At 41.0% G+C, this 27,470-nt stretch overlaps 6 protein-coding genes across 6 annotated transcripts in view; 2 read left to right on the top strand and 4 right to left on the bottom strand.

Annotated features, from left to right (window-relative positions):
- Positions 1–1,293: 1,293 nt before the first annotated feature.
- LOC149115996 (beta-1 adrenergic receptor-like) lies at positions 1,294–2,407 on the bottom strand. The gene has a single exon (XM_089283872.1). The coding sequence runs from the start codon at positions 2,402–2,404 to the stop codon at positions 1,421–1,423; it is 984 nt and encodes a 327-aa protein (XP_089139998.1). The 5' UTR covers positions 2,405–2,407; the 3' UTR covers positions 1,294–1,420.
- A 4,587-nt stretch (positions 2,408–6,994) lies between these two features.
- LOC149115995 (alpha-1A adrenergic receptor-like) lies at positions 6,995–10,121 on the top strand. Its single transcript, XM_089285550.1, has one exon. The coding sequence runs from the start codon at positions 7,610–7,612 to the stop codon at positions 8,660–8,662; it is 1,053 nt and encodes a 350-aa protein (XP_089141676.1). The 5' UTR covers positions 6,995–7,609; the 3' UTR covers positions 8,663–10,121.
- On the bottom strand, positions 9,860–18,977 carry LOC110050047 (solute carrier family 12 member 2-like). The gene is made up of 6 exons (XM_089285549.1): positions 18,414–18,977; positions 17,046–17,343; positions 14,584–15,281; positions 13,144–13,635; positions 12,448–12,745; positions 9,860–12,004 (listed from the first exon to the last, which is right to left on the bottom strand). The coding sequence occupies exons 1-6, from the start codon at positions 18,792–18,794 to the stop codon at positions 11,049–11,051; spliced, it is 3,123 nt and encodes a 1,040-aa protein (XP_089141675.1). The 5' UTR covers positions 18,795–18,977; the 3' UTR covers positions 9,860–11,048.
- Positions 18,840–19,406, top strand: LOC149115994 (uncharacterized). Its single transcript, XM_089285736.1, has 2 exons — positions 18,840–18,875; positions 18,978–19,406. The coding sequence occupies exons 1-2, from the start codon at positions 18,840–18,842 to the stop codon at positions 19,404–19,406; spliced, it is 465 nt and encodes a 154-aa protein (XP_089141862.1).
- A 434-nt stretch (positions 19,407–19,840) lies between these two features.
- On the bottom strand, positions 19,841–22,613 carry LOC110044320 (QRFP-like peptide receptor). Its single transcript, XM_020749855.2, has one exon. It carries the CDS (start codon positions 21,851–21,853, stop codon positions 20,888–20,890), a length of 966 nt encoding a protein of 321 aa, XP_020605514.2. The 5' UTR covers positions 21,854–22,613; the 3' UTR covers positions 19,841–20,887.
- Positions 22,614–26,325: 3,712 nt separating this feature from the next.
- The window catches only part of LOC149115993 (QRFP-like peptide receptor), a 1,325-nt gene continuing 180 nt past the window's right edge, over positions 26,326–27,470 (bottom strand). The window contains exon 1 of the mRNA XM_089285551.1: positions 26,326–27,470. This exon is cut by the window's right edge and continues 180 nt beyond it. Within this exon, the coding sequence (XP_089141677.1) occupies positions 26,349–27,308 (960 nt within the window). The 5' untranslated portion in view covers positions 27,309–27,470 and the 3' untranslated portion in view covers positions 26,326–26,348.

Genomic DNA, 27,470 nt, shown 5'->3' with positions numbered 1-27,470 from the left:
GGCCTTTTCTAAAATTACCTGTGTTACTTTATTTTTTATTATCAATTTTTTTTTTTTTTTTTGGTTTTACTTACTTATGCGTATTCTTAAGACTCACTTCGAGGATCACCACGAATTTATTATCGAGTTTAAATATCAATCTACTATGAAGAAATGATTCTACATTGCAAGCAAACCGTCTCAAGTAAAGTTAGTTCTGTATGTACCTCGCTCCTGTCTCACAAGGCTAAGGCTTATCGAAGAATCCTCTAATCAGCGCGACAGACAACTTCAATAAAACGCCGAACAAGTAAATGAAAGTACAGTTGAACCTCCCGTGAGCGACCACCTAAAATGTCAAGCCTAGATGGTCGCCAAAGGGAGGTGGTCGCTTACGAGAGATTAGACCTTATTGGGTCAAAATTTTGCCTCATTAGCATATGGTAACTGAAGAGACCTACACCAAGCTTTAAATGTTCTATTCGTGTGAAAAGTCAATTTCGAGAAAAATCTGGTACTTCCCATTGAGAAATTTCCGTCTCTTGTACAACCCAGGAATGGGATAATGTTAGAACACCTTATTGTCCAATTTCTGCTCTATTATCTGTCAAGTGGTCGCTTACGGGAGGTTGAAAACAAAAGAAAATTTAAAACTGTTAGGTCTAAAAATGGTCGCAGTCGCTTATGAGAGCTGGTCGCTTACAAGAAGTTGCAAATATAGTGACTTGACTTAAAAACGTTTGGTATTTTGGAAAACTGGTCGCTGAGGAGAGGTGGTCGCTTACGAGAGGTGGTCTCAACCGGAGGTTCGGCTGTATAGTAAATGATAGGCCACGTTCGATATATAAATACACTTCTGTCCATGCAATTACATATACGAATTGTACGACACGAGGTCCAATTACTGATTAATCGTATCTATAACGAATTTCGGAATTAAAAATGTCTTTTGAGAACTTCTTTTGAGCGGAAATGTCTGTGGCGCTTTTCGTAAGTTTTGAAAACTGTAGAAAACAGTGCGAAGGAAGCCATTAAAGGGCGCGTAATTGGCGTATGAATCACGTGGGTATCCAGTTAGAAGAAGTTCAATTTGGATACCTGTAATTGGACAACCACGTGATCGCGCGCCGTCGTGGTAAGAAAAATTGCGTCAGAGACCATGAAACAATGCAGGAAACCATAACAATGGATCGGTATCACGTTGCCAATTTTTTCTCCCACCCCTTCATTAAATAACTGATTGTCAAAAATCCGCCTAAGAATTGTATAACATAATGCAAAAACCCGAAACGCTGTTTCTGCAACCTTATTGCTCTGTGTTGTAACGACATAAAGATGTACAGAGGTAAAGAGATTACCAAGAAGATCTCAGTAGATAGTGTCAATGTTACTCTTACCAAGTAGCTGTAATATTCTCCAGGATCCAGTGTTTTGTTCGTTTTCAGTTTGCAGTAGGCACGTGGGCTTGTCTCTCAAATCTAAATGCGAACTTTCTCATTTCTTTTTGTCGCCAGCAGTAAATCAATGGATTAAGGAGAGAGTTAAGCATGAGAAATGTACGAATCCATGGCTTTAAGACTGAGGTTGACGAAACGAGTCCGGAAGTTTTTAACGCGATTCCAAAAACCCCAGGTACAAAGCACAGCAGAACTGCACTGACCACAAACACAGTTGTTTTGAGCGCTTTGTGCTCCATCGCAAATCTTTCCACTTCTTCTTGCGGTATTTGTTGTGTTTGGATCTTCTTCTGGTGACGAAGTATTTCACGATACAAAATCAAGTAAGAAAATACAATGAAAAGAATGCAGAAAATTGCAATAAAAGTTACCGAAAGGTTGTAAAATGTTTTTATTGTTTCGTTGTTTATTGGTCTGAATACCCCAGAAATGAGAGAGACGATCCAAACTGTGATCACTGCCACCTTAATACTGCGCGTTGTGACAATATGAGGATAGCGAAGAGTAAATTTGATGGCTATAAGTCTGTCACAAGTAATTAACATCAGATGGAGAAGAGAGCAAAGAGATAAGATCCCTAAGGAAACTTCTAGAATTATTTCAGATTTACTCATACCAAGAAATTGGAATGTTCTGAAGACGATAAACGACGGCTGCGTTATCAGACCAGTGAAGACATCAGTTGCCGCTAAACAGGCCAGCAAGATGTTGGGGTAACTCTGTAGTCTTGGTCTTCTTATCACGGCCATTATCACCAACACGTTAAGCAGGACTGTCACGGGACTTGTGATAATGTTAATGATGATGGTGATGATATAGTCGATGGTATAGATGATATAGGCCATGTTATAGGATGATGTAGAACGCTCGCGTTCACTACTGTCTCTGAATTGAAAACTTAACGGTATATTTAATTTATTGCTGTCGGAAATGAGAAAAGTAAATGTCACCGTCTCGTAATGGGTCATTCTCAATATATTAAAATTTTAACTGGCTCCGAGGCTTAGGAGAATAAAACAAAAGAAATTATTCATCTCTTACCCTCGATGCGATTTCTTTTGTTTTATTTCCCTAGGCCTTGGAGCCAGGTTATAATTTCAAATATCGAAATTGGCTTTTTAATATATATAATGGTTCCATATTTTTTTATCTTGGGAGATTATTAAACGATGTTTCCTAAATGAGTTCGAAATTGCCTTTTTTGTGCTTAGCTAATCAAATTCTCATCACAAATGTTTTGGTCGTGTTTTTCCCACAACTTATATCACGTTAGTTTGCTAGCAGGGGGGCGGAGGTTTATTCAACAGATTTTTTTACGGGAAGGTCCACAATAATAATAATAATAATAATAATAATAATAATAACAACAGGAAATTAGTGAGCCTTTCTTGTACCTACATTTGACAAATAATCGAGTGACTTCTACTATATTTACAGTTTAGTATTCTCTTAAATTGGTTAGATGAGCTGGTCGTTGGGCACAATAGTTCGATTCGCGACATTTTAAACGCCTTTCAGATACCGAAATACAGTTTACTCTATACTTTTGCATACTTCAGCTCTTGAAATACGGACAGTTTTACATACCTTTAGCTACATGACAGTTTTTCTGAAAAAGATATATAGAGACTATCACATCCCCCAGGATTTAATTGATGAAGATTATTACTTTCTTGAGCGCTTAAACCCACCTTGTTAAGAGGTTTCACGCGAGATTACCACAACCAAAATCGCGGTAAAATCGAAGAAATCCCTGGATTAATACCGTTCTTGGACGTGATGTCATGGATCCAACAATTTGGCTCCATACCAGAATACTGGGCACGATAAACATCATTAAAAGATAGCGACATGAAACACAAAGCAAGTCGTAGTATGTACATTAAAAGTCCCTGAGCATATAAAATACAAAAGAGCAGACAGTTTAGAGCGGTTTTCAGTTGAGTATCTAAAGATATCAGACAATTATATTACTTTGGGTTTGGTTTTGGTTTTACTGCGGTGTGAGATTGGCTGAGTAGTCTAATTAGCACTAATTGGTTGCTTTTGGTTTTACGACACTCAATTGAAAATCGCTCTGTGATAAGAAGGACATAAGATCGTGTACTTCAAGATAAATTTTTCTACGTATCCACCTGATCACCTCCATCTGTTTTGAGACGGACGAAGCTATCAGGACGATTAAAAGGACACCATATTTTAAATTGGCAATAGGACTCTGAACTGTGCGATTTTTGGGTATCGAAATTACTCAACAACGTTTTGCTTGATTTCTTCTTCACAGGTCCATTTGGAACTACTCACTCTATCGTATACGCCTTTCGCACGTCAATAACGTGCACTTGAATGGCTTCTTGATTGCTGTTTCTCTATTCACCTTAAGTTTTCTTTCTAGGGATGCCCGTGGCAGACCGCGTGGAAGTTTCGGTCGAGTTTCGTTTTCTCTTTGTAGTCACAAATTGACATGTCTTTGTTTTTTAAACAAGCTTCCCATATCCCGCGGGAACATCATTTGTGGTCTTTGTGTTTGTGTCTAGAGGAAGTGTATGCGAGGTTGAAATCGTTGAAATCACGTGTCGGGCTGAAGGAACGTCGCCATAAATTTGCTTCCAAAACTCCCATCGCCTCGAGATTTCATTGCGACCCATCGCAACAGATACTTTTCATCGCGACCCGTCGCGAAGGGTCATGCCCAGCAAATTTACCGAAGTAGGGAAATAGCCATAAATTTGTTTCAAAAGTTCCTATCGCCTCCAGATTTTATCTATAAAAGGTTGTTATCGTTTAAATATTGCGTTTTCCTAAAGCCCTGATTGCGTAGATAAACAGTTAAAATTACAGTTGGCGCGTTTAAAAGATTTTCATGGAAAACGTCAAAACTTAATAATATGTTTATCAAAAAGGTAATTCACGGAAAGATCGCGTGATTAATTTCGATTTTTTTTTTAAAGAGGCCTTGAAATTACAAGCCCAAACAATACCAATACTCCCTGACTGGAATTGTACCATAAGAACTTCTCTTGCCGATAAATCAACAAAATTTAACGTGAGGGAGTCTCAGTGAGAACTGTTTTAGTCAACAAAATAGACATTGGAAACTTAACGGTAGTTATTGCTGCTGAAAATAAGAAGAGTAATTGTTGGTCTTGCGGGCCCGTAATCGTCCTCGTGGGCATTACAGGAGAATAATGCCCTACAATTGGCCAATCAGAGCGCACGTTATATCGGCTACGAACAATCCATATAATTTATCGCTTTTATTATATGGCTTTTGCTTGTAGTCGATAAAACGCGCGCTCTGAATGGCTTAAAGAGAAAAGTGCCCCTTTTTGGCTAGAGGTATATACAATTGTCCGTAATTCAAGACTTTAAGTATATTTTATTATTGTTACTATACATAAAAGTACAGGGCAAACTTTTGTTTGTAGTCGATAAAACGCGCGCTCGGAATGGCTACTGAGCAGGGCATTATTCTCTCTTATTATATGGCCAACTCCGTGAGCTGGCAAGATGAATCAAATCCTGGGCTGCGATTGGCTACCCGAGCAGGCAAGATGGAGCTATCCTGCCCGCTCGGGACTACCCGCCGTGTCCTGCAAGAAAAATTTCCCCGAAAGCCAAATAATAAACCCTTTATTGAACAAGCTTGTTCAGTCAAGATGGCTGGATATTAGCCTCGTTCTTTTTTTGCGAGTTTATGGACTTCGACTCCCGTCTCGGCCATAAACATGCAAAAACGGAACTTGGCCAATATCCAACCATCTTGACCTCACACTTGGTCAATAACCCACATTTATGCCCAGGAGGCCGATTACGGGTCTGCAAAGACAAAGCAAAAAGCCACATAATTGAGCACCTGTGCCTAATTCCACAGGCTACCCTGTGCCTTGCAGAGTTAATTTTTCAATGGTATACGCAAACTAGCATAAAATGTTCAAGACGTCCAGCTTTTGGGCGGCAGATTCCAATTCTTATGATGCAGAAACGATATTGATATTTAAGATGAGAAGCATTATATGCTTCTGGTAAGATGGAATGCTCTTGAATCTTTCGAGCTTTGAGCGGTTTGGAAGAAAGTTGTCCAACAGAAGTGATATAGTGAACGCAACAATACCGAAAGGTGTTATTGGTAGTGGTAGTTCACTATTGCCTGGTCGACTGTAGTTCGCGATGTCTCAGAGCGACGAAGGAAGAAGAAACCAGAAGTGCACGTATTCATTACTTTTCTTTCTATCCCGCTGAAACACTGTGCACTTCGATCAAACTGCGGTAAACTAATACCAAAGACTGGCTTTCACTAGCGACGCAAGCACAAGCGCAAGCACAAGCACAAACGGCGGTAATTCTTATTTCACCGTGAAAACGGCCTTGACGCAGACATAAGCACAAGCGCAAGTGCAAGCACAAGGGTCAAAATTTTTCCTTTTTCTTGTGCTTGCGCTTATATGCTTGCGTTTGCGCTGCAACAAGTGAAAACGAAATACCGCTCAGGCATCAAGCACAAGGATATTTACCACACGTGGTTAAGTTTGGCCAACGAAAACACTGGATCCAGATTATATCGCGCCTAAACAGTATGGAAGGTTCGGATCATTTTGCTCGTGCTTGTGTTTGCGTCGAATTTCGTTTTTACTTGGGTTATCCCTATTGCTTGCGTTTGTGCTTGCGCTTGTACTCGCGTCGTTAGCGAAAACCAGGTTAAACCATACGTTTCGGCATTGTCGAGTACGCTTTTAAGATTTTGTAGTACAACGTTTACGTTTGTAAAGGTTAAGAACTTGTTAAATATCGTTATACAAGCATCAAAAGAGGAAGCACGGAGACCCCACACTGAGATATCATTAAAAAGTCTGCTTATAAAAAAACAAACATTCAATTTTCAAATTCGTTCGTGATAGCCCGTGCCGAGAGCATTTCAGTATATTTCCCCATGAAAAGTTATCATTCGTTCAAAATAAGGCATTTTAAATGGTTGATTTAAATTTAAATTCATACGTTGAGGTGCTTTTTACAATGATCTGTGAATAACTCGAGGTGTTAATGTTTTTGAAAAATTATATAATAAATCACCGAGTATTTTCCTTCTGTATTTTGGGTACTTGCCTTCTCGGGTAGGACTGAAATTTGAACAAATCAGATTGACTAGGTAATCGATCACGGGTTTCTATTAATAATCAGAAGGTGATTTGGAAAACGGAAAATTGGCAGGAACTTTTTATCAGCCTTTTTAGAGTCAGTCTTCCGCTTCGAAACCTGACAACCAAATTCCAGACTTAGCAATAGTTATTATTCAAAATTCTATTTCTTCCTTAAAATAACTGTCATTGAAACTTTGATTCCTGTCGTTCTTCCTCAAATACAAAATGAAAATTGCCCGAATTAAACGTTTTAATAATGTGTAAAACTGACATGAAGTCAGCCTGGACATTTATAAAGCAAACGAAACCCTTTCCTCTATTGAATGATTGGCGCGAAGCAGGTTGTTTCTTTGACATTCAAATTGGTGCACCAAGAGATAAAAACTGAACTGTCATCGCCATAAACTTGAATGCTTTTGTTTTGCGCAGGTGGAAGCGAGATGAATTCTGTGGACGTTCACTGATTCATATTAAGAGGACATACAAATTTGGACGTGTAGTTTTGGTTCATGTTATGGTACATGAATGTTTACCGTATTGTAATAACTGGGATGCTGTTTTTAGTTGGATGGACAGTTCCTGTGACAAATGGTATGCTTTCAGCCAGTTATACATCTCGAATACAGAGTTAATACTGCGCCGGGGATTAAGGCGATAAGACGTACAAGAAGCGTCACTTTATGGAAAGCACGCATGGACAACGAATTTGAAACTTGTCAGGAAAGTTTCAACAATAATGCAACATTAATTGGAAGTGCATCAGCCACGTTATATTAAGGAACTAAGCAACACAGTTTTGGAGAGTGTTTGGCCGGGACTTCAGGGTGAAAAACCATCCATAACTGATTTTTGTAAACAGAAGAAAACCCTTTTCTGAAGAAGAACGGTTTGCATCCTAATTCAACTGAGCTTAAAGTAATGTGGGTATTTCATTCAACAGCTAACGTACCAACGACGTAGCGACTTAATACCAAGAGAAGTTAAAATAGTCCATGAACGTTACAGATATTCCTGCAAATTTCATTTCACATCAATATGACATTTAACAGCACAGAGAATGTCACTGATAGTAAATATTACACCAGCTCTGTTATTACAGCTGTCTGTTTGATCTTGATATCTGCCCTCGCTTTTGGCGGGAATTTGCTCGTATTGGCCGCCATTGCAATCAACCGAAATCTTCGCTCGATATCAGATCTCTTTCTGGCTAATTTGGCTGTGGCAGACTTGTGCCAAGCGGCTCTGGCGATTCCACTTCGAGTTGCAATTTTCCTTGAAACAAGACCGGAGCCCTCGATTCCGTGTCGGGTGGTCGTTTGTTTTGCGGTACTTTTTGGAGGAGCGTCAAACATAAACATACTATTCGTAAGCGTGGATAGATTTATCGCCATTAAATGGCCATTCAAGTACAACAGCTGGGTCACAATGAAGCTATTTGTTTGCTCCCTTCTCATAAGCTGGCTTTCTTTGGTTGTGTTTGCGATTTTACCCCTGATGGGATGGGGAGGGGCTGATGGTCCAACATCTACGACGTGCAGGTTTACGGCGACCTTGGTCAGAAGATACGTCGCCATTGGCTACATATTCATTCACGGAGTTCCATTAGTGACCACCATAGTTCTCTACCTCTATATCCTGAAAGAGTCATTTCGACATTCGCGAGCCATCGCAGCTCAGGAATTCAGTTTGAGGACAAATAATTCACTATCTGACGAAAACTCGATCACTCACGAGGAATTTAGCACAAACGGGGAACAAAATATTGAAAAACGTTGCACTCGTGGTAACCTTCCCCACCTGCATAACCGCACAGCTAACACCAGCAGGCGTGGTAAAGGTGCCCGGATGATAGCTGTCTTGCTAGGCGTTTTCATAATTCTCGTCCTGCCAATCATTTTGATTGACGTGGTGGAGTTGTGGAATGCGCCGTTCGCTCCACCTGCTGTGGTAAATCTCGCCATCTGTTTGATTTACGCCAACTCAGGAGTGAACATTTTTATCTACGCTGGGTGGAGTACGGAATACAGGAGAACGTTTCGTCTCGTATTAGTTTCGCTTTGGAGGCTGATGACTTACTCTTCTCCCTGATGTCTTATGCGGTTAGCGACAACTTCTGTTCTCTTCATACTTAGCCAATTACAACATTTGAAGGTAAAGAACACAATGAAACTGCCAGACACAAAGAAAACTGGGAATTCCGTTAAATCCCGATAACTTGAACCTTCAAAAAAATGGTTCGAGTTATCGGGAGTTGAGAACAAGTAACCGGAGATAAGGAAAATAAACGGTGTTTACTGTGTTCTCTTAAGCTTCATACAGTACACATTTTGATCAAATTTAATCAGAGAGGAGTCGAGTGAAAATTCAAGAATATATTTCTAATCAAATTGATGTTTAAATCTGAACGTGTAAACGTGAACGGAAACAAAAGAAAACAAAGCAAAAGAAACAAAAGAAAGTACAGCAAAAAGGCAGGAGAAGTCCAGGAACTGCGAACCATGTAGCCAAAGAAAACGTCGGTCCACTGCGAATTCATGTGATATACTTTTACGAGACTGATAGTTTCAATGTTTTGAACTACAGTACTGTTTGGTTTGAGCTGTCACGTATTGACAAAGGAGCTATCGAGGGTAAAATTTTATAGAAAATGACCTGAGGGGAAACGAAAATTATTTCGAGTTGGCGGATAGTGGGTCGAGTTATCGAAGGTTCGCGCTATCGAGGGTAAGATTACAGTAAATGTATGATTGTACTTTCAACTGTTACCTAGGGCATGAAAACATGCAACCGCTGGCGAGGCTGCGAAGGAAAGCATGAAACTAGTACCAGGCGCGGGAAAAGATGTAGCTAGCGTTACGAAATAATGTAACCAGCACAAAGCGTAGGAAAAAATGTGGCCAGTGCCACTGGAGCGAAAAGATGTAACCAGCGCTAAGCGCGAAAAATTACAGCGTAGTTAGTACTATGGGCGGGAAATGACGTAACCAGCACCAAGCGCGGGAAAATCTACTCCCCTTCCTGTCCCTGGAAGAAAGACCCTGGGGAACAAGGTTGATTCTGGACATGAAACAGCATCCTTCCGGCAGTGATTGCAGTCATGCAAAAGGCAGCGACCCCCCCCCCCCCCCCCCTCCCACAACCTCGCTTCGCAGATTAATAAAAGAGTATACCAAGAATAAATATTGATAAATGTTTTAACGGTGGCAAGTCATCCCTCTTTCAACTCGAAGTTCCAAACTTAAAATGTCATTACATCAACTGGGTAACTTTATCGAGTCGGCCAGGTAAAAGAACACCTCATCATTTTATTGCCATTCTAAACCAATTTCCATACAGTGAGCCGCGCTGTCTATAAACCAAAATGGAACAAGCACGATTTGGGAAAATCGAATGACTAAAACTGAGAAGTGTAGGCTTCACATGTCGTATATGTCACACAATTAAACCTGTTACAACGCTTTAAATAATTACACAAAAGGATCACGGATGGTAAATTACTTGGAAAGATATTTGCATGGATTAAATTACAATCTGACTATTTGATCAATGTTCTGTTGGAATGCAGTGTTGATGCAACGTTTGTGTCTTATAACGAAGAACGTCCACAGGCCGCGCGCTGGGTCGCCGACCTGTGCTTACGAAATGAAATGACAGAGGAGATTTTGCAGCCATAAATAAACATAGTTTTCTTACAGATTAAGGCCCTGTCCACACGTGTCCGGCTATGTTTGAATCCGCAACTTTTTCTTTCCGGATACGGCTTCCGTCCACACGCATCCGGCGAATTCGGCAGCGAATCCGGATATTTTTAAATCCGCTCTCCAGAGTGGAAAAAAAATAAATCCGCAACGAATCCGATAACGGGTGGACGGCGAATCCGGATATTTTCGAATCCTATGACGTAGCAAAATCGTGTCCAGTCTCTTACCGAATATGACGGCACAACGTGTAGGCCTAGTTTCTCTAGAGTGAATGCGGATACCATCGGATGCGTGTGGACGGGCGAATTCGATTTGAATACGCTACGTGTGGACCGGGTAATTTTTTAAGTCGGAAAGAAAAAGTTGCGGATTCAAAAATATCTGGACACGTGTGGACGGGGCTTAAGTGTATTGAAGAAGAACGAACATCAATGTAGGCTAGAAACTAGATCCCAGTGGTATATATTTACTGGGTGAATGCAAATGAACTAATTTAAATTTTTGCTCGATTTACCTAACTAGCTTCATGCATGGGAAAAAAGTAACTTGGGTGACTATCAGGTAATATATCACTCGATCCACTTATGGCATTCACCCAAAATCATGCATTTACCTGCCGACGTGATTGTTTCGAGTATGTTGTATTGTGATTGTGGTAGAAGGCACTTAAAAGTTTTGAACCAAAACTAGAGAGACTTTCGGGCTATTCCCCATTCGAGGAAGAATGATATAACCCAGCACTACAGTAGGTGAACAGGTTTAAACAGGTTTGGTTATGAGTAAAACGTCAACACATTTGTCTGATTGCCTCGCACGAGCAGCACTGGCGGCAGGTCAGCGGACAACACTTCAAGCCAACTCATATACATCAGGGGGGTGGTGACGTCCGTGACGGGGACTGGAATGGAAATCACCACCAGCCTTGTGTCTTCTGAGCAGTTCTGCCGCACCAGCTCCCCTATCCGGATGGTTCTCAGAACTTTTTGGTCCTCAATCGGTTCGTCTCCGAGCTCATCGCCGACTGGCAGATGTCTAAAGGCGTCGATGCTCTCTTTGGAAGGCTTCTTATTGACGCCCTCAGTCTGCTCAACACAACTGGCGTCGATGCGGAACTTCTTCAACAGATTTGCCATGCGCAGTCCCTGCGGATTCAGCTCGTGCTTGGAGCGAATGTCCGCCGAGAAGAATCTGAGTTTGCAGTTCTTCCAGGCGCGATGAAGCGTCAAGAGGTACGGGATCAAGACTGTCAGCCCGCCGTCATCGTACAGCCACCACACGTCTATAGTTCCCCTCTGCTTCTCTTTCAGTGCGATCTTCAGAAGCTGCGGCTTTGTTCCGTCTTCCGAGGCCGGAACAGACACGTTATCAGGGCTTGTGAGGCTTTCTCTCTCCTCTTTGGTCGCTGCTTTTGACGAAGAAGAGCGCTTCGGCTTGGAATACTCGTCCTCGTTCATTATGGAGTCATCATCCGAGGAACTTTCTCCGTCACTCTCCTCTTCCACTTTCTCCACGATGAATTCTTTCTTCTCTTTCTCGTTCATACGAAGGATAATCAATCCGTAATTGAGCTCGAACACGTCATTGATGACGCCAAGGTAGTCTACTACTTCACCTATGCACCTCTTATCTGTCCAGTTGTTTTTGAAGCCCATAACCACAGTGTTTGGTCGCATCTTGCCCAGACCAGAGAGATGAATCATTGACTGCACGCCCGAGCGAAGACTGGGAGCTGATACGAGATAAAATAAAAACATGGACATGAAATAAATAAAAAGATGGGAAAACTTAATCATTACATATGTGCATGTACACTAGACCATACTGTAATCTCGGCTCGTGCTTTGTGGGAAAAGCAATGAGATAAAATGAAATAAATGAAATAAAAACCCATCCCTCCTAAATAAAATCAGTTAACAAGATCATACGAAGTAACCGAAGGGTGCATTACCACTGAATTTAAGTATATAACAAAATTGCGCACAACTGACGCTTGTTTTATCAAATACTGAAGTGCCTCGGGGTGCTTACTCGAGGAAAGGAATAAAGATCCGTAGAGTTCAATTCGTCCGTTAGGGTTTGTAAATTGAGATTTCTAAAACGGGATCAAAGTGGAAACAGGATGAAATTATGAAAAACTCTTCCATTGAATGGACAGGTCTAGTTTATGCTAACCTGTAGTCATTGCGCGGAAAGCTTTGATTTTGTGTTCTCTAATCCACCTAGCGTCCGCATCGTCTGCACGCATCTTTCCGAAAGGCTTGTTAACTACATTAGCGTACACCATCAGACTGACATTTTTGGTGATCTGTGACACAAGGTATGTCAAGTTAGGCCGCTCCTGAGGACTTCCCGTCAGTACCAGGCAGTGTGGACGGAAATTTTTCACGTGATCGCTTATTCCATCGAGCCGGCGAGTATAGCGCAGGGCCTGGACGAAGGTGTACGCCTGCGCAGAGGATCCCCAGTTAACCTGCATTGATCAGGAAAAGACAAGAACTGTTTCACAGAAATGTTATTTAACCCGTTCTAACTAAGCAAACCAGAGGGTTTTTCCCGACCGATCACGACTTTAAGTGACATAACACCTCGTAACAGAGAAATGGCTCATTTTCGACTGTAACTTAGCTAGAGTAGAAGGCTCGCGAGTACGTATTTACTTGCGTATAAACTTTGTTATCGGCCTGACAGGGTAGTTGGCAGATGTGCGATGACAAAGCAAGCTTAAAAATACTATATATTTCATTTACGAGCTTGAAAAAAGTTCAGAAATTATTTTTAAATATTTTTAAAAAGGCCAGCAAGATGGCAGTCTATAAGGTACGTGTTGCTACATCTCTGCCGTTTTCCCACAATTACAAACGAGCTTACCTGAGGCTTTGTGAAGTCGACATACTTGTAGAGTATCGTCACAATGACTATTGTCAACAGAGCTGCCCACCAGTTAATGAGGAACATCATGGCTAGGCACAGCAGAGCCGCTAACAATGACACCCACTGATTGTAGTACTTAAATGAGGGACGCCATCCCGGAGAACGAGCCAAAGAAGCTGCAAACACTGCATAGTTGATGAGCGCGTACACAATGAGGAAGAAGTTGGAAATAATTGGCGCAATGACATTTAGATCTCCGATAGCAATGAAAGCCGCAGCCACGAAGAAAGCCAAGATGTATCCTCGGCGGGGTTCATTGCCTGGTCCATACCCAACACCAAAAAACGAGACGTAAGGAAACAGGTTATCTTTGCAAACTGCTTGAAATGCCTTGGGTGCACCAACGAGACTTGCGAGTGCTGATGACAAGGTGGATGCAAATATTCCCGCTGTCACGATTGGTCCCCAGCCTGACACTTCCTCCATTACCTAAAAAGTAATTAAAGTGAAAGTTGAGTCTGACCTAGGGATTGGAGAAGCAACATAGACTCCGAGCAGCCGGTCTTTTCTCAGAAGGTCACTTAGACGAGTGTTAAGCGATCGCGAACGTAAAAGGGCGGTATGGCCAAGCAGGGAATGAGGCGAGACTTGCGCGCCGCGCCCAAGTTTGGTCCCATTCCCCTTTTAGGCTAAAGCGTCTCGCCTCATAATCCCTGCTGAATTTAGAGAGAAAAACAGACTACCAGCAGTCTAAACCAAAACGACTCAGTGGTGCTGTGGCAGAACTTTACTCTGCTTCTGAGACATGAGGCTTGCCAAAGCAATGTTCCCACTTATTAGACTGAATCCAAGTCCATCTCGAAGTAACCTACCCGAGCAGGATCCTAACAGGCCTCCCCAAAGATTGACTAGATTTTAATTTTATACTCCATCAATGTAAAAAGTACTGTTTAGTGTTTTCATAGTTTAAAAGGGACTGCTTTTGAAACCCAACAAAGTGTGTTGTATACTTTTGCTCGCTTTTTCGGCATTGACCGTGTACAAAACACAATTGTTGTTTCCTTCTCACTGAAGAACAAACCAATAGGAACGTTTTGGTTAAGTTATCCATACATAGTGTATGAGCGAAAAACAAAAGATTGCACACGGTCGTGACCCTTCCAACATACGTGAGTGACATCTTTGTTTTCTCCTTTGATGTTTGCTAGGTTTCAAAACCATTCCCCTCCAGTAACTGTGGTGTTTTGCTGAAGAACAAAACATAATGACCCCAACTGGCACCTAGTATCAATTTTTTGATTTCAATTACTGGCTCTATCGGCCACGTTATCACCGTATAACAGGTGTCGAGAGCCATAATAACAGCCCTGCCTACATTGATTGTGTCGTGCAGGTACAAATGACAGCAAAAACACGAAGACAAAAAGTCCACTTTACCTGGAAGTCATTTAAGAGTCCATATTGACATTGCTGTTCTGCACAGGACGCCAGCGACTGATTTGTACTATTTTGCAACACCTCTGGAGCAAAACCAAGTGCTTCCCTTTCAACGCACGAACCCACAAACCAGGCAAGCATTATGTAAACAAGTGTACTGATGAGGATAGCCAACAATGTTCCTTTCGGCACAGCCTTGCGCACACTTTTGAGATCACCTGATATGTTAACCCCAGCTAGAATTCCTGTCGCAGCAGGAAAGAACACAGCAAAGACTGAGAAAAAACTTTCATCTTTATAACCAGGGTTAAAATTGGTCTCAAAGAGATCTTTCTTGTAGCCAACAAAACCTTTCATTCTGCTATCTTCTGACTGTGGTCCAATGAAAGTTCCTATCATGACATTAAGAATTGAAATAACTAACACAATAAGAAGTATCATTTGAGCTCGCACAACCCATTGCAAGCCAATCATGGTAATGCCGAGGAGAACGAGAATAGTGATAAGGCCTACAATGCGAATATCATTAGACTCGTCCACCATGAGAGAATCGTTATCCCTGAGGATGTCCCGCACTGTTTCCGCAAAACCAACCACGTACATTGCTGTAGCTACAGCACTGGCAACTGAGAAGATTACACCTATGGAGCCTCCAAACTCAGGTCCAAGACTGCGGGATATGAGATAATAAGCCCCACCTAGTAGGAAACACAGATTTTATCATTACACAGTGAAAGCACTCTTAACAGACACTCTTGAAAGCAGACCACCCTACTTACGATTGCCTTCACAAAACCATGTTTGAATTCCCATACAAAGTCTGCATTTACTCATTCCTGTAAACAGACATTTCCGTAAGCGGCTGTGGACACTTTGAGGTCCAACAATTTAGACTTTTCCTTTGTTTTAACTCCCCTGTGAGCAGATACCCAAAAGGAATTGGACTATGAAAGATACCCGTAAAAAATTGTTAACTGTTTGGTCACTGCCTTTTGTTGCAGCGAGAAGGTTAATGTTGAATGTTGTTCTTTAATCACGATACTCCAGTATACAGTACTGTATACAGTTATTGCCATTATTGCGGCATTGAATAAGGCAATAAAACAAAACAAAAATCATTTAATATGCCAGTAATTTTTTTGTATTCCTAATGTTTAGTGTTAGCTGGGCAAGCCCCTGTAAGCAGCCATCTACCCCTTACACCTTTACTGGCCACTTGCGAGAACCATTCTCATAAGCTTCCTGTTCCATTTACGGGCAAGTTTTTTTGAGTCCTGAGGGTGTCTGCTTATGAGAGCTTACACTGTACGTACCAAATTACAGTGGAACTTAGTTATCTTGCCACCTGTATAACAGGTTGGACAAAGCGCAGTTTTCATTAGAGTGTCGAAAAGTAATTGGTTTTGCATTTACTATGCAGCACGAATGGCATATCAATAAAATTACCCCCCCCCCCCCCCCACACACACACACACCCCATTTTCATCCAATCACAAGTAAAACTTAACCCAAATGTGATTCATCCACACACGTGTTCCCACACTTCACATCAGCCACACATACAGTGTAATTGCTTCAAGTATTGAATGGTTCATTGGATTGTCTGTAGCCCCTACACTCCTCACCTGGGCATTCATAAGGTAATTGCTCACATTTCTAACCCCAACAAAGTTCTGGCAAGTTGGGAACACTTGGCAGCCTTGTGTTTTTACCTCCAAAAATTACTCCTAAGTTGGTAATGAGTTCATTAACAAAGAAGAGATCACCCCATGAGATGGCAGATTCCCTTTTATTACAATCCAGGAGGGTGCTTATTTTGACTCTTCTCGACTCCCAAAAACAGTGTGTATTGAGTTTCACCAATTCCACTATTGTTAACTGTTTTGGCTTAATGCAAGTCGTTGATAGCCCAACACGCTCCAAGTCAATCTTGGATTTAATATTAACTGACAGCTTCGAAAGTATTACAGTATTATTATATTGGCCAATTAGTCTTGGTTCCTCAGATCACAGAATCATTAACTTCACATTTATTACAAAAGTAGCACATCCATTACAACCATCTAAAGTAGTTTTCTACTATAAAAATCCAAATTGGAACAGTTTTTGCACAGAGTTAACTAGTGCCACCTGGGATTCAGTCTTCGCCAACAACAACATCAACGATATATCTGGGACAGATGGAAATGTCTTTTCTACAAAACCATTTGCAACAACATCCCTTCAAAGAGAATTAAACTTATGAAACATGTTCCCCGGATAACTTCCCAAATTAGAAGATTATTTCACAAGCGAAAAATTAATGTCTCTGGAAGAAAGCAAAAGCTACAAATGACCAAAATGATTGGAACATTATTTGTTATAAATGTACTCTGCTCATAGTAATGGCCGCTTTATAAGTGCTGTATCAACCTCATGTTGCAGGTATAGTGTGTTTTGTAGAAATTCACTTAATCACTCACCTCCTTTGACCTCACCATTGGTACAAACAGCAGACATGGACAATGTTGTCAGAGTAGTTACCACAGCAGACAAAAGCACAATGACAGTAGCCAAACCTATCCCAGCATGTCCAACAACCCAAGAAAGCCGCAAATACAGCATAACACCCCATATGTTGAGTAGACAGCCAAACAGCACACCTTTGATCCAGCCAAACTTGGGTGCATTCAGTATGCTTCTATTTCTTACTTCTAAGGGATCTGAACCCTCCTCCATTTTCTTATCATCCGGAGGGGCTGGCTGCTCGACAAATTCAGCCTACAGAAAAAAAATCATTCTTGCTGTTATATGACAAAATTCTACCTTAGGTTTGTACAGTGTTTGAAGGTAAACATCAAGTCTCATCACTGCCTTATGCGCCTACCAGCGTCTTGAGAACTGATGATGATGATGATGATAAGGATTAAGTCTCATCTGTGAAAATCTAGTCACTATTATTAGTTTAATAAATTTATTAATAATATATGCAAAAGAGTCATTCATTCCTGTCACAGTGGATGCTGAAAGTGAATGTTCAAGGTTGATGTTTTGTTCTCTTCTGCTACATATTTTCCAATGTATGTTTTAGGAGCTGGGGCATTTGTTCCTAAGGTGGGGCATTTGAACAAAATTTTAAAAATAAATATCTAATGCCCTGGGGGGTTGCCCAGGGAGATGTTGAAGTTTCGAATTGAGTAATACATCACAAAGAAGCCTTTAGCCTGTCATAAACATGTAACCACACCGTCACATTGTCAAAATTGCAATAGCGATGACTACACTGCAATCAACGATCAAATCAAGGTCTCCAGATCTCTTGATCGAATTTTGGTTAATCAATGAAGCGTGTCGACACAAACAAACAAGTTGGGTTCAATTTGTTAATTCGAACTTATATGTACTACCATCTAAACGCTCTTTTAACTTCTGGATCAAAAGAAAAAAAAAACCTAGTTCCCTGGTAGACGTTGAAAGGTTTACGTGCTGCATATATTATTTTCTGCAGCACGTAAGTCAGTTTCATTTTCATCGCCCGGCTGAATATACAAGTTTAAGCGAATTATTTATGCTCAAAGTACCACTTCGCAGACTGAAATGTCGTTAAGATTTCATTAATCTTGATTTAAAAAAAAACTGGTCGCAGGCGAATTTCAGCAACATTCTTATAACTAGTTTTGGGGTGTCTAGCAGATAGTAAACACAATCACGAAACTTTCAGGTTATTCGAGAATATGCAAATCTAGCGCCGGCTATGAGTTTGACAATGAGCCAGAATGATTGAGCGCACAAAACGTTCCTTGCTTAATAATATCATTCGTAGATACGATCGATAAACTATAATTTCTAACCTTGTCATTTTCTAAACCTTTACGGAGTTCTTGTAGGGTAGGTCGTTGTTTCCCGCTGTGCCCATGTGAATGCTGACTTCGATAGAAGATGGTCATTGGGATGGCCTCGTTCGTGGCATATCCGAAGGTGAAATGTTCGGGAGTCATTGGACTTTTTGGTTGTCCATCCTCAATTGAAGGCGAAGAGGGTTCGTTTGCATCGTCTGTGGCAGTATCTGCCAGAGGATCGTTCAATTCCGGTCCGAATTTGACCTTATGTACCGAAAACTTTTTGGGCTCCTTCGTAGAGTCGCCATTTCCAGAGTCACTGATAGCATTTTCTTCTCCCATTTCCTTTTCGTCGGTGGCTGCAGCAGGCGTTTCAACTCCCTCGTCAGACATTTTGATCAGCTGACAGGGTACAAGGCTGATCGAAATGTGATGAGCATGCAATATTTCACTGTCCGGCTGCCCGAGTCACATGTATTTATACAAGGACTGTGACCTGTATTTCTCAATCCCGCGCGCGGAAAAAAGTCGACAACGTTCGTAAAGCGTCAAGGGAACAATCCCGTGAAAGTCAAGAATGGTGAAAGGGAGGAACGGTGGAACGGTGGAACGGTGGAACGGTGGAACGGTGGAACGGTGGAACGGTGGAACGGTGGAACGGTGGAACGGTGGAACGGTGGAACGGTGGAACGGTGGAACGGTGGAACGGTGGAACGGTGGAACGGTGGAACGGTGGAACGGTGGAACGGTGGAACGGTGGAACGGTGGAACGGTGGAACGGTGGAACGGTGGAACGGTGGAACGGTGGAACGGTGGAACGGTGGAACGGTGGAACGGTGGAACGGTGGAACGGTGGAACGGTGGAACGGTGGAACGGTGGAACGGTGGAACGGTGGAACGGTGGAACGGTGGAACGGTGGAACGGTGGAACGGTGGAACGGTGGAACGGTGGAACGGTGGAACGGTGGAACGGTGGAACGGTGGAACGGTGGAACGGTGGAATAGTAGAATGGTGGAATGGTAGAATGGTGGAATGGTAGAATGGTAGAATGGTGGAATGGTGGAATGGTAGAATGGTAGAATGGTGAAATGATGGAATGGTGGAATAGTGAAATGGCGAAATGGACAAATGGACAAATGGACAAATGGTGGAATGGTGGAATGGCGAAATGGTGAAATGGTGAAATGGTGAAATGGTGAAATGGTGAAATGGTGAAATGGTGAAATGGTAAAACGAAGAACGGTGGACTGGTGGACTAGTGGACGGGAGGAATGGAGAAATGGAGAAATGGAGGAAAGGAGAAATGGTAGAATGCTGGAATGATAGAATGGTGAAATGGTAAAATGGGAGAATGGTAGAATGCTAAAATGCTAAAATGCTAAAACGGTGGACTGGACTTCCTCTCTAAATATTTTAATTTATTTTATTTTATTTATGATGGTGGAAATGTAGAATGGTGGAAAAGTACAATAGTAGAATGGTGCAATGGAGGAATTGCGGGGTAAAATTGTAGAATATTCGAATTATGGAATGGTGGAATGGTTAAATGATGAAATGGTAGAAAGGAAGAGTGGTGGAATGGTGAAATGCGAAATTGCGCGAATGGTGGATTGGTAAAATTGAGAAAGAAAAACTAGATAAACTTGCTCTTGGTCTGTCAGCAGGCTCATAGTTGGACTTTCTTGGCGCTTCCGCACCAGACTCCTCTTCGCGGAATCGCTTTGCCCTTTTGCTCGCGAGTGACTCAAAGGTGAGCCTCTTCGCATGCAAGCGAAGGTCCTTGGAACCGGAAAGGGACGAGTTTATTGTATTATATTATTATTATTAAATTGCACTTTTACGTATTTTATTGCTTCCTGGGTTATTGAGAGAATAACTACAAAACTATAGCAAACCAGCTTTCAAAGAATTACAAACGTTCTGCTGGGTTTTCAATCCATAGGATAAAACACAAAGCAGATTGAAATAGATATTTGCAATATTAGAGGAGACAAAACGTCCTATAAAATTAGATCAGAGCGCTTTTCAGTTGAGTGTCGAAAGTAATTAGACAATTACTTTGGCTTTGGTTTTGGTTTTACTACAGTTTGAGATCAGCTGAGAAGTCTAATTGGTAAGTAATTGGTTTTGGTTTTGGTTTTACGACACTCAATTGAAAACCGCTCTATCATCGAATTAATTAGAATAAAGTTTTTAAGTGATATTGTTTACAAGTTGTTAGACGACTCTATAGAAGTATTGCGGCAGCAATCAAAACCACGTAATATGCGATCTTCCTGTCTTTAATACAAAATTGTTAACTAAATATTATTTTTAGTGAAGCCACTCTCTCCTGTTTGAATCTTCTTGGCTAAATTAGTGAATCAAAAAATGGCCGTTGAACCAAGTGACAATATATACTTGACGCGAACTGGATTTTAGTTGGTGCTTCCAAACGACACGTTCCTAAAATTTAACTCTGCTTGCTGGATGATCTGTTACGAGCCTATCTAAAAAGATTCCGAAGTCCTTGACGATAATTTCCGCTGAAAATAAAACAGATGCAAGGATTTATTGCACAATTTGAGTGAGTCATAAGATTGGCAATAAGGGCGAAGTACTGGAAACCGCAGGATAATGTGAACGATTCGAGGCGACTCGACAGAAAAATAGAAATACTAGTAGGTAAAAAGCATACTACAAACGCCAAGACAATAGCGACGGCCATCTTTAACACATTTCGTTCCCTTTGCTGGTGTTGTTGTCGGGCATTGTCAGACTGCTCGCCTGGAATCTTTTGCGACTTGAGCTTTAAATAGATGATAATGTAAAGTGTACCTATCAACACTAAAGGGGTATAAAGGAATACCACAACTACTGCTAAAATATAATTTGCATAAGACGAGTTTTCTCCAAAGGCTTCATTCCACATTCGCTCACACCCTTGCTCACCTAGGTATTCAACAAGTTTGAATACCATGAGATATGGCGAGCTGACAGCCATTGCGACGATCCAAGTGGCGAGAATGAAGAACGGGCACAGCTTTGAACTGATGAGTGGGGAACGGAGTGGATATACCACAGCTCCAAATCGATCCACTGCTATCAAAACAAGGCTCTGAATAGACACAATCAGGGAGACATCTGATGAAAAGATTACCAGCTTACACAGGACCTGTCCAAGAGGACCACCGACCAGCCAGGGATCTCTAAAGAGCTCTTGTATCAACAAAGGAATCGCGAAAATCGGGTACAGCAGATCGGACATGGCCATGTTTACGATTAAAAAGTTGATTGGTTTTCTCATGGTTTGCGTCTTGCACACAATTACTCCAATCAAGGTGTTTCCCGTAATGGAAACAACAAATATCACACTGCAAGCCAAGGTTATTCCGATTTTTGGTGCTGTAGAATCGATTGTGCAACTCGATGACTGTGTTCCATTTATGGTTGTGTTCATGTTCTCAGACATTTCTGATCGTCATATTTCATGAGATATCTCTCTCTCCAGTTATTTTCTGTCTGGCGCACTGTACGAAAAGCCAAATATTCGGGCGTGAATTCGCTCGAATACGGATCGGTGCACGCCGCGTATACCGCAATGTTCTGACGTATTCGATTATGGCTGACTCGAAATACACCTGGAATATTCTATTAGAATCCGGCGTGTTTTTCCGTATTCAAATTGAATACTCGTGAATGACTCGAAGTGTTCGATAAATCACACGGGCCACGTTTTGGTAGATTAATGTTGCATTAGATGTTCTTCGAAGATATAGTGGTCATTTATGGCGCGACCATTTTCGAACACACCCAGTTGTTCGAGAGTTTGTGACTCGAACACGAAATGCACGAAGCCACTTCTGACGTGAACGTCTTCGAATACTAATGAATACGTCAAGTATGCTCTAATTTTAGAGAATCGCACGCTATGAAAACGAACGGTTATGTTACATTTTTCACAGCCAAAGATGTCTTGCGTAGTGAAGAACGGGTTTTATACAGGTAGTAAACACTACCGCGTAGTTCAGTCAGACAACACGCTAGTGTTCCGAAGCGTGCGACTGGAACACGAGACTCATGCGAAGTATGAAACGTGCTCATGTTCTAATACTGACGCATACGTGAGGTTTTAAGGTATTCTAAACGGCACACTTCAAGTGTTCTGTGGTGTTCGACTGGGACACGAGACTCATGCGAAGTATGAAACGTGTTCATGTTTGAATACTGACGCAAATGTGAGGTTTTAAGTGCGTATGACATGAAAAATAAGTTCGGCTTATTTGAAAGGCCTTTCAAAATACAGAAGGATGGCGTTTTTCTTTGTGAAATATCTTTTTTCGTTTTAGAGATACTCTATTATGCAAATTATCAGTGATGACGTCATATTGTTTGCAACTAAAAATGGTAAAATACTGACTAAACAATATCTCTAGAATACAATATCTCTACAGTACCTCTTTTGTGATGTACATTTGTAGTGCCAAGTTTCAAGAACACTGCTTCAATATTCCTCGAGATACTGTTTATTCAGTATTTTACCATTTTTAGTTAAACAATATGACGTCATCACCGATCTGTTGTTTTGTAAAAGCATTGACTTATTGTAGCTATCATATTTCCAATGGTCGCATGTGTATTTCAAATCAGTGTAATGATGTAAATTCGCATTTTGGAATTTTATCTGATGAGTGCTGCACACAAGTTGTGCACTATGAAATTAAACAGTAATTAAATGCCAAGTCAAATCTACAGTTGCTCAGTTCATCGTCCGTTATAATGACGCTCTAGTTTACTATTGAGCACTCTGAAAACAGATCTGCGAGTCTCCTTGTTTATATATAAAATATATAGAGAGATTGACCAGTGAAATACCAAAATTTGCTTGCCAACATAATTTTTCAATAGCTCTTACAAAAATAAATCTTAAAAAGTCTCCATGGCCCCCTAAATAGTCGTAAATACATACACGTATCTTGTAAGCCAGGGTTCTACTTCACAGTTTTTCCCTTTTTTCTTCAAGTAAGGATGCCATAGATTATACATGAGGCACTACCAATTCTACTTCATCCTATGAATAAAATACAATATGCATAAAAGGTTAGTTAATTTTATGTGTAAATCCATATTGAGAAACCTCAAATCAAGCTTGCAGTACTTAGGGAAATATCATAATAAATCAATCAGTTAATTTTACACAGTAGTTTGATTTGCTGGTTTAATTCGCCATCATTAACCCCATTGCTGTCCCTTATGAAATCAAGGTTACATTAACTTCCAATGTATAGCTTCTGCTTGATAAAGAAAAATTTAAAACCAAAGGCAATTACATAAATCTTAAGCAAACTTTACAACTGAACTTTACCCTGGAAACTTAAGCTTAACTTACTCGTATGTTCAAGACAACCCGGGAAGACAACAATGGCTTACCTGTTGTTGTTGACTCGTACCTCCGTATGTATCGATGTTTTCTCCAGCTGTATGCCATCAAAAACTGCTTGAAATCGTGCACAGAGAAGAAGTTAAGGTAAACTAAATTTTATCCGCCAAAGTAGAGTTTTTACGGTCGGTACAAAACATGGACCTCTCAATCTGGACCCCTTACTGGACCCCCTTTTGGAACCCAATTTGGACCCCCTTCTGGCCCCCCTATTTTTTCCTTCTGAAAATACGGGCTCCTGATTTAAATAATTTAACTTAGAACATAACATGATGAAGTCTATTTAATCCGTGAGCGAAATGTGAAGAAACAATGAATTCGCGCAGCGTTGTGAATAATATGATGGTTGTAGCCGGAGTTAACTGAGTTTACTTTTTAGGAACCTGGTTAAAATTCCCAAAAAAACGTAACTCGGTTAAAGGTTGGTTATGACGAAACAACGGGGTTATATTTAATGAGCGGCTACATTTAAATTGGTTATGAAGTGAGTAAACTCTCTTCTCGATGTTTGATAATGTGGTAAAAGACATGGTTTCTCGTATTTGCTTTATTACTTCTAGAACAAGAAAAAAGTAATTCATATTCCGTTGTAGCCAGCCTGCTATTGAAAAGGAAACAGTGACCGTCAGAAATGAAGACATTTATAACCTTAGGCAGACAAGTGTATCATGAATCAGAGATCCGACGCAAACGGTAGAATTATCCAGTCTTCGCGAATAGACTAATTAAGTCAGCGCTCCTTGAAAGAGAGCCCCAGTATACAAAGTTTATTAAAAGCATCAACTGACCATATAGAGGGTGACTTGTTAAGCAACTTTTCTTCTAACGCCGGCCGTCCATGCCATGCATAGAATTGGCTTGACAAACGTCGCAATCTGTTTGAAATAAAATGGCTTCGGAAGGGAATGAGTATGTTTATTGATTATTAAATTAACTTGGAAAATCTTGCACGTAAAGCAGGCCCAGTTTACAAAGTATAATAACTACAAAACTTAATATTACAAGTCAGTTTCCCAAAAGCAGTCAAATACCGCTCTGCAAAGTTTTCAAGCATGCCTCTGAATAAAACACCGTGATGCAAACTCAAGGAGATATTTTCAAGATTAGGGGGAATTGTAACGTCCTACGAAATTAAATAAGTACCATCATTCCGTGTTCGAGGAGTATCACTAAAATAACTATTTGTTTTGATTCTTGTCTCGTCCTTTTGCGACGGCCATCTTTCACACATTTCGTTCCCTTTGCTGGGGTTGTTGTCCAGCGTTGACCGAGAGCTTGCCTGGAATCTTTTGAGGCTTACGCTAAAGGGGTATAAAGGAATAGCACAAACTATTGCTAAAATGTTATGTACACAAGACAAGTGCTCTCCAAAGGCTTCATTCCAAAAACGAATACACCACATCTTACCTCGATATTTAACAAGTTTGAAGGCGAAAGGCTTGGGGAATTGACAGCCATTGCGACGATCCAAGTGGCAAGAATTAAGAAGCAACACAGCTTTTAACTGATGAGTGGGGAAGAGAGGGGATATACTACAGCTCCAAATCGATCCACTGCAATCAGAACCAGGCTCTGAATAGACACAGTGAGGGAGATATCTGATAAGTAAGGAAGCAGCTTGCATAAGGCCTGACCAAGGGGACCCCCGATCAGCCAGGAGTCGACGTACAACTCTGATACGATTAAACGCGGAATCCCGAAAATTGGATACAGCAGATCGGACATGGCCATGTTTACGATGAAAAAGTTGATGGGTTTTCCCATGGTTCTTGTCTTTTAGACAATTATCCCAATCAAAGTGTTTCCTGTCATCGAAACAACAAATATCACACAGCTAACGAATGCTAGTCCGATTTTTTCCGCTGTTGAATGTTTGTAGCAGCTCGATGACTGCGTTCCATTTATCGTTGCGCTCATGTTACCGAGATTTCTGATCGTCAAGTTGTCACAATAAGTTTTCCATCTGCATGGTATGCCACCCTTTTTATGTTTCGCCAAAGGCGAGATAATATATGCCTTGAAGTAACTAAGGTGCGTACTGATGCGTAAAGAAATAGATAATTAATAGAATGAATTCAAAACGCGACAGCTGGATAGAAACAATTATTTTCCGAGATGGAGGTAAATAGTACTTTGGTAATCAACTCCGAGTTAACCAATCAGAACGTGTGAAAAGAACCATTTGCTTGCGTGGTATGAATTGGTTAATATAGTTGCAAGATAAGAATAAACACTAGTGCTTAAGAGAGCTTCTTGAAAATCTGCAAATTAAAATAAAAAACTAAATAGAAGAATTCACTTATTGTCAAAATCGGTATCGAAATATTATGTAAAGCAAAGTTTAACTTAATTTCTAAAGCATGCACACTGTCAAGACTGAGAATGAAATTTAAGGAAAAAACACTGATTGAGGTATTCCAGTAAAATTGGTTATTTAGGATATCAGACGTTTAATTCAGGAAAGCGACTGCTAAGCGACGAAAGCGAGCAGAAACATACTGCACTCCTAACATGGACTGATACGGGCCTAGCTAAAGAAATTCTTAAGACCTTGACGATAATTTCTGCTGAAAATAAAACAGACGCAAGGATTTATTGCACAATTTGAATATGCCATGAGGGTAGCAATAAACGAGAAATACTCGAAGCCACAAGATTCTGTGAGCGATTCAAAGCGTCCCCATTCAATGATGGTGATATATGTACTAAGAGGCAAAACACACGCTGCAAATGTTATCACAGTAGCAATGGCCAACTTCAGAACATTCCGTTCCCTTTTTGCGCGTTGTTGTTGGGCGTTGTTAGACTGCTCGCCTGGAATCTTCCGTGACTTGAGCCTTAAATAGATGATAATGTAAAGTGTAGCTATCAACAGTAAAGGGGTATAAAGGAATACCACAACTACTGCTAACATATAATTTGCATAAGACGAGGCTTCATTCCACATTCCCTCACACCCGTGCTCACCTAGGTATTCAACAAGTTTGGATGTCATGAGATATGGCGAGCTGACAGCCATTGCGACGATCCAAGTGGCGAGAATGAAGAACGGGCACAGCTTTGAATTGATGAGTGGGGAACGGAGTGGATATACCACAGCTCCAAATCGATCCACTGCTATCAGAACCAGGCTCTGGATAGACACAACAAAAGACGTCTCACGAAAAAAGAGAACCAGCTTACATAAGGCCTGGCCAAGAGGACCACTGATCAACCAGGAGTCTATATAGATCATTTGTATCTGCGATGGGATAAAGAAAATAACAAACAGCAGATCAGACATGGCCATGTTTACGATAAAAAAGTTGATGGGTTTTCTCATGGTTTTCGTCTTGTGGACAATTATTCCGATGACGGTGTTCCCGGCCAGCGAACCAAGAAAAATCAGGCAGTAAGCAAAGGTGTATCCAACTTTTTCTGCTGTATGATTCCAGTAGCAGCTTGATGGCTGTGTTCCATTTATCGTTGTGTTCAAGTTTTCCGACATAGTCGTTCAGTTTCTTTTTCAGCCCAATGACATTTCTGACCGTCGTTTCTTTTTTAGCTGTTGCTCTCTCCAGTATTAATTTTCATCTGCAAAGTGCGCCACCTTATATTTGCTCTACTGAAGGCGGTGGGACAATAGCTTGGTTTGACGCCAGTCATGTAT

This window comes from Orbicella faveolata, unplaced genomic scaffold (assembly GCF_042242905.1).
Source record: "Orbicella faveolata isolate gen_17 unplaced genomic scaffold, um_ofav_v1 contig_13, whole genome shotgun sequence".
Lineage (NCBI taxonomy): Eukaryota > Metazoa > Cnidaria > Anthozoa > Scleractinia > Merulinidae > Orbicella > Orbicella faveolata.
The sequence above is the reverse complement of the archived record's forward strand: the minus strand, read 5'-3'. Positions and strand labels throughout refer to the sequence as shown.